At 40.2% G+C, this 13,645-nt stretch overlaps 1 protein-coding gene and 1 long non-coding RNA gene across 3 annotated transcripts in view; one reads left to right on the forward strand and one right to left on the reverse strand.

Annotated features, from left to right (window-relative positions):
- The window catches only part of Cntnap4 (contactin associated protein like 4), a 303,201-nt gene extending 293,880 nt beyond the window's left edge, over positions 1–9,321 (reverse strand). The window contains exon 1 of the mRNA XM_008822985.2: positions 9,169–9,321. Coding sequence (XP_008821207.1) covers positions 9,169–9,253 — 85 coding nt within the window. The 5' untranslated portion in view covers positions 9,254–9,321. The remainder of the gene's footprint in view (positions 1–9,168) is intronic.
- Positions 9,322–9,453: 132 nt separating this feature from the next.
- Positions 9,454–13,340, forward strand: LOC103725656. 2 transcript variants are annotated; one of them, XR_606868.2, is made up of 4 exons: positions 9,454–9,678; positions 9,841–9,906; positions 11,168–11,375; positions 12,757–13,340. It is a non-coding gene; the product is annotated as an uncharacterized LOC103725656 (long non-coding RNA). The 2 variants fall into 2 exon arrangements; XR_606867.2 differs by having other exon boundaries at positions 9,454–9,906.
- The last annotated feature ends 305 nt before the right edge of the window (positions 13,341–13,645 follow it).

Raw genomic sequence — 13,645 nt, forward strand, 5'->3', positions numbered from 1 at the left:
GTCTGGTAGGTGTTGGTTTATGCTGACAGGAAGATGTGAGGCTCTCTGTCATGAGCCAAGAGATTCAAATGTCTGCTCAAGGTCATGGGGTCACCTACCAATCCCTGGCTCATAACCGATTCCTAGGAGAGTTTATTAGTGTATTTATCCAAAAGAAGGGCATTTAAAATAAATCTCTGTAGGCTATAACTGCAGAGTAAATCAAGTAATGAAATAACAGGTTTGTCTAACAATTATACCATAAGTACACTTTGGGAAGGCACATGAATTTACATATTTACATACCTCTAGACTATTATCAATCTATGATCCCATTTTTAGGCACCATAATTACCAGTGGGGGTGATGGTTATAGAAAGAAGTATGTCTTTTTAAATTTAAAAGCACATAATGTCTGAATCCGAGGCAGTAATGAGAAATACTTAATAAAAAAGTAATTAGAGCTATGGCTATGATACACATCATGCCATTTTTTTCTTTTTGTGATTTAAAAGCCTTAGTGATAAATCCCACCACTACTGTATTAGATACTTAAGTATTAAAATTTTTTATAGTTACTAATTTTGAACTACTTACAATGTCAAATATTTGTAGGCGTCACTCACTTTTCCAATAATTACATAGGAATGACTCATTAACTGTAACATAAACCGACTCATTTTTATATCTTGTTGCATGATTTCCCTGATTTTATTATCAGAGTACCACTTTCCCATGAACCATAGCAAAACGTCATTGGAAAGGGGCAAAAAGAAAAAAAGAGGAAAAGCTCTAGGTATGTCCTCCTTCCAGATGCCTTGGGATGCAGGATGGAGACTTGGAATGCATCTGGTGTGCACACACTTTATCATTCCATGATCCTGTCCTTTCAGGTGTCATGTATGTGAATGCCTTTGTAAAGACATCCTGACAAAAACTTTGTCTTTCAAAAACCAATTGAGAAACAAAAGCACCTTTCCTTGTGAAATAACAGCAGCTTTTGTCTTTATCAACACAGAGCCACCAGGCCCTTGGACCAACTGGAGCTTTGGAGCATCAAAATCATAGGTTAAAAACAAGAAAGGCGATTTTCATACTATACAATTTGGTGGGATTTGGGTCCCCCAACTGTACCTCCCCTTAATGCCCTCCTGCCCAATTTAATGTACTCTAGTATGTGTATAGTAAGCTCTGTAGAGTCTAATTTGTGTCCCCAAATGTCCTTCAGCGTGGATGCATCCTGGTTAGCCTGCTGAGTCACATCCTTGAAAGAAACTGAGTCTCCCCCTCCGAGCAGCCATTGGTTGCCCAAAGTTCCTTAGGTTGATACGGGGTTTTCACTCACTTCCACGTGTCTATGCTAGTTTGAGGTTGCGTGGGACTGGGGCTTGCTGTCACCATTGCTGTAAGTTCACACAAGTAACTGACCAGCTGTCTGGAAAATTCTGTTTCCTTGTGATCATCCACCATCTCTGGCTCTTACAATCTTTCTGAACTCTCTTCTATAATGATTCCTGAGCCTTGAAAGGCAGAAGTTAGAATTGAAGTATTGTTTCTCTATAATTAAAAATAAACCAAAACAAGAAATAGCTCTGGAAGTCAAATAAATACAAACATACACATGTGCACATACATTCATTCATACCCAATTGAAGCCCATAGTCAGACCACAGCTTAAGAACTCACTGAAGAAATCTGAATGCTAAAATCTGACATCAGTTTCCCTTCCCACTCCCCAAATTAATTCAATCCAGTGTCATGCAGTCTTCATGACATTGTGATTATTTACAAATGCAATTTATTGTAACCTAGAACTACAAGCCGACCTACTACTTCTCAAGAAGTTTTAAATTTTCTTTTAACACCACAAAATCTTCCAGTTGCCATTCAATTTAAAATATTCCATTAATTGGTGAGTGTATCTTCCTCTAAGAAAGACTTTTGGTGACAATCAGAGGATCTTCCAAAGCTTTCTCATTTTTTTACCACTACCATGCCTGTTCCTTTTTGTCAATTTGACACAAATTGGAGGCACCTGGGCAGACAGAACCTCAATTAAGGGATTTCCTACATTTGATCGGTCTGTGGACATGTCCATGGGGCATTTTCATGACTGCTGTTGATGTGGAAGGGCCCAGTCCACTGTGGGAGGTGCCAGCCTCAAAAAGGTGGGTCTGAACTGTATAAGAAAGTGAACTGATGGGGCTGGAGAGATGGCTCAGAGGTTAAGAGCACTGGCTTTTTTTGCAGAGGACCCAGGTTCGATTTCCAGCACCCACATGGCGGCTAACAACCACCTGTTACCCCAGTTCCAGGGGATCTGATGTCTTCTTCTGAACTCCTCGGGCATTGCATGACATATGTGCACTTACACACATGTAGGCAATACACTCATACACATAAAATAAAAATAATAAATAATAAAAATAATAAAGTCAGCTGAGCAAGCCATGGGAGCGAGTCAGCAAATGGTGTTCCTCCACGGTCTCTGCATCTGTGGCTGCCTGGCTTCCCTCAAAGATGGACTGTGCCTTGGAAGCATAGGCAAAATTGGATTAAGCCTTTCCTCCCCAAGTTGCTTTTGGTCATGGTGTTCATGACAGCAACAGAAAGCAAACTAGGACAATTATGTAGTTTGAGGCATTTGCTTCTTTTTCTGAGATTTCTATGGTATGGTTGGGAGGTGTTGGGATGGAACTCCAGGGTCTTATACATGCTAGATGAATGTTCTAACACTACAGTGCATCCCCCAGGCCCTGGTTTTATCAAACTGGATCTCATTATGTAGCTGGGGCTAGCCTGAAATTCCTGATCCTTCTGCCTTGGCATCCCCAAGTGTTGGGATTACAGGTGTGTCACCACACCTCACTGAGATTTTTTTTTCTTTTTAAACTGAGGGAACTCCAACTAACTGTAACATCTACAATTCAAGACATAGTTTCTAAGATCTGTTGGTTAAGGAATATTTCTAAAGGTTTCTAACTGGAATAGCCACTGACATAATCATGTCCATATTCACAGCTCACCCTACCACCAACACAAGGCCATAGCACATTTCACCTCATGAATGTGGTGCATCCATGAAGCAGCTTTTATCTAAAGTATATATTCTGTGATGACCCACCCTTCATCATTCTAGTCAATAAGAAAAATATCAAAAATTCTCACTACATATGAAACAAGTTAGCTAGCTCACAATTTTTAGTCAATAAAAATGGAAAAAGGTAAGCTTTAAGTAATGAAAATAAATCAGGTCAAAATCTGCATGCCTTAGTATTTTGCCAGAAATAATCAGCTACCAATATGAATATGCATCTTGGAATTATGTGATAAGGTTGGCTACACTTTTCTTATTCTTCCTAGTGTTTCTGCCCTGTAAACTTTGAGTCAGTGAGGAGGAAAGGAAAGGAGCTTTTTAAAGGACAGCGAAGATGAGTGTGGTGGTGCACATCTGTAATCTCAGCACTTGTTAGACAGAGGCAGAAGGATCTAGAGTTCAAATTCAGCTTGGGCTGCATGAGACCTTCTCTCAAACAAACAAGAAGGGTTAAAGATTTCTTGGCTAATCTGGGGCTAAATGGCAATTGAAAGGTCAAATGATTCATTAGTTGACAACATTAAAGGCCCAATATTGATTAATCTGAGATAAAAGAGATTTTAATTCTAAAAACAACATCAAATTGAGAAAAATAGATATTTGTAAAGTCACCCTGCTGGTCTAATGCACAAACATATTCAAAGCTCTAGAATGCCAGGATCACAATCCCTAACCATCTATGCACAGTGGATAGTCATGAGTCAGTCACTTCACAGGTCCCATAAACACAGAGTAAGTCACGTGGCAGTAATCTCTATGAAGCTGGCCTAGGTCGACATTGACTTGTAACTTGGTCCTTCAATTAGACACGGAAATTTTCAATTTAGAGTTGAACCATTGAGGAGCATAGAGGTACACGCCTTTAATCTCAGCACTTGGGAGGCAGAGGCAGGCAGATATCTGTGAGTTCGAGGCCAGCCTGGTCTACACAGTAAGTTCCAGGCCAGCCAGAATTGTACAGTGAGTCAGGCGTGGTGGCACACAACTGTATTCCCAGCACTGCTGAGACAGAGTTAGGAGAATCAGGGGTTCAAGACCAAACACAGTTACATAGCAGGTTCAAGGGCAGAATGATACATTTTTAACAAACAGCCCTTTCTTAAAAATTACAATGGAATTTCAATGAAAAAGATTTTTAAATAGTATACCTCATATTGTAAACTTTTAAAAACGTTGTAAATAGTGGTAATGTAAATAAAATAAACCTAATGATCACTTCCTGAAAAATCACAAGTAAATACAATTCCTACAGACAAGATATTTACATACAAATTAATTATAATAGCATAAACAGATAGAAAGCACTTGCTTAATTATTGTTAATTCTCAGCTGAGTGTGCTTAAATGAAAATCTATTTTTCAATTTGTTCTAGGAAATTTGTCAATTTAGGCATTTGTAGGAAACTTTTGCTTTTAAAGCAAGAACACTCTTCAAACAAGAATATCTCCTTCGTATAATCAATTTTACTCCACATCTAAGCCTCTGATTAATATGGAGTGAAATATTTTATACTCATGAAAATGTAAAGCAACAGCAAAATTTTCAGCCTAAATATCTAAGGTGTAAATACTCCTAGACTCTATCAAGGATGGCATAGGAAAAGATTACTTGAGGTTAAAATGCCTCCTTAGCAACCAAAATTGCTGAGACTTTACTAACACATATAAGTATTGCATATCTTAGAAATATGATATTTCAACAATAGTTTCAGAAGAAACAAATGAGGAAAATATTAAATTCGAGAATTCCTGTTGAATTTTCTAATAAGATTAGCAATATGTTCAGTATTTGTGTGATAAGTGATGTAAGAACAATTTTATCCAATTAGTATAATCTGTAACTATCTGTATCTCATCAATACATTAACATTGCATATTATTAAGTCAGAGGTCAATGTGGTTTTTATACAAAGGGCTAGATAATACAGAATACTTTATAGATACCTACAAAATAAAATAAATCCAAGTCTAATAAAGTTGTATCAATCAAATTCACAATGCAGTAATATTTTTTACAAATTTTGCTCATATCATTGTATAAACAAGATGAATGGGCTAAAATTTGAATTTCAAATCATCATTTTTGTGCCATGAGGAATTCTTTTTATTTTTATTTTTTCAGATAAAGATTAAAACACACACACACACACACACACACACACACACACACACACACTGTCAGTTCACAGACTATTCAAAAATGGGCATCAGGCCAGATTTTACTTATGGGCCATAGTTGCCAATCTCTGGGTTAAATATTACATTATCTTACCAATGACCTTACAGGATTCTATTAATGTATTTTCATTAAAGAAATCGATTTAATCTTGATATACTGATTGACTCTAATAGAGACTGTTTATATGTAATGTGAATTCCAAAACTAATTTCTGAAAACAGTAATAATATTTACTGCTTTAATTAAGGACTAGGTGTCATATGAAAGTCCTGTTTGGTCCCTGTGTTGATCTATAAGCTATGTTATCCCTGAGCAAAAGGCTGTGTTTGTGAGAAATGACTCAGGGTACACATAATAAGTGTGGAGAATATTACCAATGGATAAAAATAAATGATCATTGTTGTTAGAAAATGAGTCAGAGACCACACTAATCTTCATTTCCGAAGGTCAACCATTCATGCATTTGTAAACTGCACTTTATCAGAACTTTATTATTGTAGCCCAGATATTTTTTACTAGAGAAGTAAATTTTGGGAAGGGAAAAGTACAGAAAGAAGTTTCTAGAAAGAATTACAAGACTGAATTTTAAAAACTTGGAGATCTGTCCAGTTGTATCTGGGTTGTACCAAAGAACCCATGAGGCTGATCAACTACTAAGATAATTACCTTTCTCTATTACTGATTTTATCATAGTCTTCGGTACTTCCTACATGTAGGTATCGGACATATCCTTGATTTCAATTAAAGGAAAGAAAGAACACAGTGAGAGCCAGCTTCTAATTAAGTCACGAGTGAGCTACTTGGTGGGCGTTAATTATTCTCAGAGAAGGGTTCGATAGGTCCTTCATCATGTGATCTACAAGAATGAAACCAGAAGAACCCCCCCCACGCCCCACTGGTGATACTGCTCCTTCTCTTGTCATGAGCTAACCCCCCCAATATCATCTTGCCATTCAGAAATTATGGATTCTTAAGAAGTATAAAACAAAGAAATAATTTCCTTGTTTTAGTGGATCTTTCATAGAAGGAAATGAAGAAACCAAAAAGTGTATAGCCTCTCAAAAAGCCAACTCATCTACACAGATTCCTGTTTCTATACTTGGAAGAAAGGGGCGTCTCTATATTATAACAAAATACTTTGACCAGGACAAAGAGTAAAACCGTGGGGCTGATTGGCTGCTTTGAAATATCAGAAGCAAAGAATGTGGCCCATTCAGTACCTTTCTGCTTAGATACACAGGTACTGACCAGGGTCAGCAAAAGTGTGTAAACACATGGGTATGGTAATTCCTTGCGCACTCAGGCACATAATTCTGTGACTGTGGTTGCACAGAATCTTTCTAATGCAAAGTTTCCCAGTTGATTAATTGGATCAATTAATATTCAAATTAGAGTTCACCTAATCCCAGGTTTACAGAGTCTCCTAGGAAAATGTTCTTATTGTTAGCCAAAGGCTGACTCAGTAGATGACAGATTTTCTCCTTGTGACTCACTTGTAAATAAAACAGAAAGGTCTTTGTAGTCACCTGAGAGACAGGCCTTAATTTTTTTTCTGTTCAGTTCTCCCCAACATTAATATTGGGATTCTTGATTGATTCCCTTTATATTAATATACAGTCTTGTTCATTAGAACCATTGGAGCTATTGTAAGACATTTAAATGCTTAGGCCAGTGGATGGATGCTTTTCCTTTTACGAACTTGCAACCCTACTCATAAACAAGTAATGTATGCTCATTCTTCTGAAAATGATAAAAAGAATCATAGGCTTAGCAACAAGTGAACCCCAACTCTTCCAAAAGGCAAATACTTTCTGAACATCAAGAAATATCAAAATTAGGAAATGAAACCTTTTGTATGTACATGTGCAAAACACATTGTCAAAATACCAACAAAGAATAACTAAATGCAACCTTAATTATCTGGAGTCGTTTAATTACATATTTTGGTACTTAGAGACAAATCAGTTCTTCACAACTGTGCTCATCAAGAACTCCAACTTTAATATTGAAATGTTCCTGATAATTTCTGTTTTTCTAGGTTCTCTGAGTTTATTCAGTGGCTAAGTGGGTATTAAATGACATCCTGAAGAAATCACAGCCAAATGGATAGAAAAGCAGGATGGAAATTTTGTCAAGGAGAGGCCCAGCCAGAGCCAAGTAGACCTGAATACTGGGCTGTCCTCAAATCTCAGTGCTACCTTTTCCTTGACTAAGAAGATGCATTACAAAACAAAGCTTTTCACTATGGACCGTCTGGTTATACTTTATACTGACCTTCAGCAAACAAGAAAACACCAACAACTTGTCCCCCAATTCCTCATACTAATAATAAATTGCAAACTGAACTACAGGCCACGGATTGCAAAGACAGGCTGTGAGGGCAGAGAGAAGCTCTGCTATGCTTAAGGACTGGTGGTGTACTTCACACTGTAACAGCGACCTCTAGCGCTTACTTTCTGCTGTACTCCAACCGCTGGAAGAGGAATTAACTTGTGCCTTTCCTACAAAACTTCATTTGGATGGGTGGGTGGATGGGGGTCTGTACTGTAGTCGCTGCTGTTTATTTGTTGCAACGTTTGTTAACCGCAACTGCTACGGGACCCCAAGATTTTGACTGGGTGGAAACACGTAAATTTTATTGATTTATGGGATTCTCACACACCCGATTTAAAATTGAATGGGAAGCATACAGTCCCTGGAGTGAAGTTCTTTCTTCTACAGAGTGACAGATGCACTGTGACATTCAATAAACTTCTGAAAATGGAAACAGAAAATCACAGAGGCTGTGTAGTGTGAACAAACACTGGGGTTGTGACAATGAGTTTGCAATGTTTTTCCCACATGAGGCTCCTTCACGCTAGTCAAATGAGGCCAGAGAAAACACAGGGTTTCTGCTTTTAACCTTCCAAACCTAAACCTGGCAATACAGCAGCAGAATTTATTCCAGAACAGGCCTCGCTGGCTCTCTTTTATAATGGGAAGCAAATGAGCTTTTCTTTAAAATCTGAGAAATAAATAAAAAGTTGTATTTGCTGAGCTGTGTATCATGCATTGTGAAAGGGATATTCTCTCATTTACAGACTTTGAGCCAAACACAACTTTTACAACTTTATTTACAATAAGTGGATGAAAGGCACTTGTCAACTTATTTTGGATGGTATTTAAATAAACAATAAGACTGTAAGTGTTCCCTGAATCAATTAATTCAGAATCAAGACAGTTGATCACCAATATAAGAAGTCAAAAATTCAATCACTAAAAATTGGTGGTGGGTTGGGGAAGCACCTGGATGTTTTCCTTTAAGCCAGATAGATACAGGGATGGGTCCTTATACAGGAGGGCTCTACATCTCATTCTTTTGAGGACAGAGCTCTCAATCTGGCGTTCTGCCTCCACCAGCTCTGCCTGCTCGTGAAGTCTGCAGCACATTTCAATTATTAGCCTGCATCATTTTAGAGATGCAGTCAGCTACTGCCAAATCACAAACTTCAGAAACCTCAGCTAATGCAGTAGAATGTAAACTCTGCGGGCTGTTTTCCCATTAGACAAATAATCCAAATAAAATTCAATAAGCGCCAAAGAAAGGAAGAAAGGAAGGCACATGCAGGCTGTTCCCTGCTTAAGATGCTAATTTAATGTTTTACTAGAACTTGAGTATTCTCAATGAATATTCAAAGAGTGTAAGATTCTGCTCTGAGAAGAAATCAAGATAACATTTTGCATATTTTGGCCAGACCAACAGGAAAGACAAGTGGATCCCAGTCCTGTCTGTAAAATCCTCAAGTGATGCTTGGTTAAACAGCAAGATGCTTCACAGCAATTCCAGTGGCAAATATCAATTCAAAAAAACAACAGAATCAAAGTTTCTCACGCAGCCCCCCTGCAAGTTTTAAATGATTTGCTGTATACTTACAGGAATTCCCAGCTTCTACTCTGCTCCAGCTCTGAGCAGATAACAGAAGTAACGTCTTGAGGACAGCCCCAGTGACAGATCCCATCTTCACAACCTTTGAGCTCCCCAGATCTCCAGTGGCTGGATCTCGGGGCGCTGGAGTCGTCCTCAGTCTTTCACCCAGCTCTGACTGTGTCTTCAGTATCTCTAGGTCTCTGGCTCTCTCCTCCCTTCCTCCCTCCCTCCCTCCTCCTCTCACGCGCCTCTCTCTCTCTCTCCCTCTCTCTCTCTCTCTCCCTCCCTCCCTTCCTCTCCCTCTCCCTCTCCTTCTCCCTCTCCCTCTCTCTCTCAGCGCTGGCTTCTCACTGAAAAGCAACCAACATCTTTCCTAACAAGCATCCACAAGGCCACCGAAGCCACGCCCACTCCTCGCAGCAGCGGTCCCAGAAATTGGCCTCAGCATCCTTCCTCCAAAAAGCACAGCAGCAGCAGCAGCAGCAGCAGCGCTGGGAGCTCAGAGGCGCGCTGCAGGTGATGGAAGCTGGACCCAGAGATGCGGCCCCCTGCTCCTGGGTCTCCTCGGGGCTCCCTCCCCTCCCCTCTATTCTCCAATAATCCTTAACCCTTTTTATACCCTGCCAGCCATGGGGGTTGGGAAGCAGCCAGGCTGTGAAGCCCTCTGATTTTCTGCAGGTCTTGCGTTTGGCAGTGCGAGCCAACATACTGAGCTGTTTCCTGATTACCCGGGAGTGTATCCAGGTAAAACTGCATTATGTTTCAAAACAAAAGCATAAAGTAAGACAGAAATAAGGAAGCAAGCACTGGTAAATTGTAGCTAAAACTGTCCTCAGGGAAAATACTTGCTTGCTACTGTTTTTCTCTGTTTCTGTAAAACTATGGTCTTCTGCTCTGGTGCCAGGGTTTTATTATGGAAATTTCTCACGTGGGAACAGACATTCCTGCTTGGCAGATATTTAAAAATCATCTGGTAATAGTCTGCAAGAAATTAACATTTCTTATTTTAGTTAGTGCTTCAGGAGTACAAATCCACCAGCGAAATGCTCTGGTAGATGTATTTTGATGAACGCATCCTTCTGTGAGTAGGGCAGCAGCATTCCACAACCACATTCTTTAATAGCAATTCCCAGAGGGCCCAAAATGGAAAGTGATGGAACACAGAAGAAAGGGGACCCCCTCCCATATACAGAGAGATGGGGGAGAGAGAGAGAGAGAGAGAGAGAGAGAGAGAGAGAGAGGTTGAATGAAGCAAAAACTACAGAGAAATTCCTCTACCAATGGCTACTCGGTGGTGGATGCTCTTGCTTAAGTAGAATATTGAAATATTTAAATGACGAAGTTAGGACCCCACAGTGAGCAACACAATACCTGATGTCAGAGAGAGCAAAGTGTCTCTTTAAAAGAAATGTCAAGATGCCCTGCTGTTGATTTGCTAGGTTTTGCAAGGCAAGGAAGGAGCTCTCCTTCAATCTCTTGGTGATTGGGAACTAGGAGAGACAAGCCTTTCCCAACAGCAGACTTCCTGAGAAGTGAAGGAAAGAGGGGGTAGCTATGGGGGTGAGACAAACATCTGTAAAGGCAAAGCCTAATTGTCCAGTTCTTGTCTGCAAAGAACGCAGAATGGATATTTTTGCTTTTCCTATTTTACAGATGAAAAACCAAGAACAGGAAACTGAAATGATTTGCGGCGTTGTAGAGTTGGGAAGGAAAGCGGACAAAGGCTGGACTTTGGTTTCTGGCTCTGGTTTCACTGATGTCAGCCTAGGACATGCTGTCCTAACATCAGAGTTCACACCTCCCTGGACCCCTGCGAAAACCCTGAGTCCCTACCACCAGGGACTTTTCAGCCATAATATGTTAAGCAAAAGCAGATAGGTATTGGCAATTTATGCCAGTAATTATTGAGGGAGGGTTAATTTTATTGAGCACATTCTACGTGCCACCTGTTATCTAATTACACTGTTAGAGCAATCCTTTGAGGATAGTGTCATTGTGCCTACAGAATGAAGAAACTAGACCTCGGTAAAAGTGAGCAGCATATCCAGACCACTACTGGGAGTGGGAAGGGCTGAGGATGCAGCTCAGGTGAGAGTGCTTGCCTAGGATGACGTCCTAAATTTGATCCCCAGCACTGCATAAACCTGGCATGGGGCTGTGCGCTTGTAATCTCGGCATTTGGGAGAAGGAGGCAAGAGGATCAGAAATTCAAGGTAATTCTCAGCTATGCCGCAAGTCTGCTGCCAGCGTGGGTTGCATGAGCCCCTGTCTCAACAAACAAGGAAGGAACTTGGGCTTGACACCCTGGTCTGAGGGACTGTAGAATTGTTGCTCTGAGAAGCTACAAATCTGTGGGCTCTCTAGAAGGAAATGTTCATCTTCCTATTAGAACTATTCATTGTTTCCATAAAGCAAAGGAGAGAATACATATATATATTATAATTTTCCTCATTTAATCTTAGAAGGCATAATGAGAAGACAACTTTTAGGCTAGGACTCAAGGGAAGAGGAAGACTTAGTTATTTAAAAACAAAACGAACAGATAATACTGGCTAAAAGTCACAAAGATATCAGCAATGACAGGTAACACTAATGATAGTAATAGAGATTCATAACTTGCATTTAATAAAAATTTTAGACACTCTATTATAAGCATTACATATATTATCTCATTTTTTAAATATTTTTAAAATTTTTTTAGAAGAAGCATTTCATTACAGCTTTAATATTTTATTTTTATTATTTTTATTTTATTATGTGTGTATGAGTATATTGCCTGCATGCATGTAAGTGTACCCATGCCATGCAATGCCAGTGGAGGTCAGAACAGGGTGTCAGATCCCCTGGAAATGGAGTTACAGGCACTTGTTAGCCACCATGTGGGTGCTGAGAATCGAATCCATGGCCTCTGCTAGAGCAGTCAATGCTCTTAAACCGCTGAGCCATCTCTCCAGTCCTGGGAATATGTTTTTAAAAGATCAGTATTGGATCAAAAATGGAAAAATAATTCTATATTCTTTGATGGTTGAAAACTTAGGATAACCTGGGCCAAGTGGGACAGGCCCACAATCCCAACTACTCCAGAGACTGAGGGGGAAGTTCTTCAAATTCAAGGTTTGTCTAGGTAACATAGCAAGTTCAAAGACAGTCTGGGTAACCTAGCAAGATCTTGTCTCAAAATAAAAGTAGGGCCTGTGAGATGGTTCAGTGCCACTACCAAGCCCGGAGACTTAAATTCAGTCCCAAGAGTCCTCATGGTGAAAGAAGGAAACTGTCCTCTGATCTCTAGACACGTGCCATGACAGGTCTATCTGTGCCCCACCCCCGTGTATATACAATAAACAAATAAATGTAAAGAATGTTTTAATCCCCAGACAATGGGGATGCAGCTTAGTGGTAACGTATTTGCCTAGTATGTAGGACACCCTAGGTTTAAGTCTCAGTTTTAAAAGAAAAAACAAAATTAAAAATAAGCAATAAGACAAAGTGCAAATTATCTTAGGGGCTATTCAAGTGGGATTTTTCCATGTTGGTGGAATGTAATAAGAGGATGCCTTGAAGGCTGGTGCTGACTGAAAGACATGATCATTCCAGGTCTCTGCACACCCCATCCCTGACTACTGACCACAGAGGGGAAGAGCTTAGACACCACGGTAAACAGAGAAACCCAAATGTGAATACAGATCCTACTTTCACCCTGATTAAGTGGCTCAGTGACCCCAAGCTTGGGTTTCCTCGTTTGAATAAAACACGAAACTGGAAAGCACAGAATGCTGTGAATTCTGGTTGTACAACAACAGGAAGTACAATGTGAACTGCATGGGAGACATTCACTGGACAATGAGTGACCCCGTGTGGCAGAAGATCAATGCGGCTGTTGGAACCTCAACATTTCCAAGGCTCCTGCTTCACAGTGAACAGAGGAGATCTGGCTCCTCCGGTGGAACAGAGGAGGACACAACCCACTGGTGGCAGAAAAGGATTGGTCACCAAGACCCACTGACTTGTTCTCCATTTCTTCCTCTCTACCAGGATGGTCAGAATGGCATGTGTCTATAGTCCCAGCACTGAGGAGGATCAGAAGGTCAAGCTACATCAGAAATTCAAGTCTAGGCTGGGCTACATGAGACCCTGTCTCAAAAAACAAACAAGCAAATGAATAAATAGGGAAATCATAAACATGCAATGACTTCAGTGTGCAAGGTGTTTGTGTGTGCTTCTTCATGTGTGTGCCTGTGAAGAACATGTGTACACATGCATGTGGAGGCCAGAGGTCAACCTCAGGTGCTGTTCCTGAGAACCACCTTGTGGTATTTTTAAGGCAGTCTCTCACTGGGACCTGGGCTCCCCAGTTCACCTGCCTCTAAGTTCACATGTCTCTCCCCAGTCCTGAGATACGAGTGCACAGCACCATTCCATCTTTCTGTAGGAGTGCTGGATCAAATTCAAGTCCTCATGTCTGTGCTGCTTCCCTTGACGATGG

This window comes from Nannospalax galili, unplaced genomic scaffold (assembly GCF_000622305.1).
Source record: "Nannospalax galili isolate Female #2095 unplaced genomic scaffold, S.galili_v1.0 scaffold568, whole genome shotgun sequence".
Lineage (NCBI taxonomy): Eukaryota > Metazoa > Chordata > Mammalia > Rodentia > Spalacidae > Nannospalax > Nannospalax galili.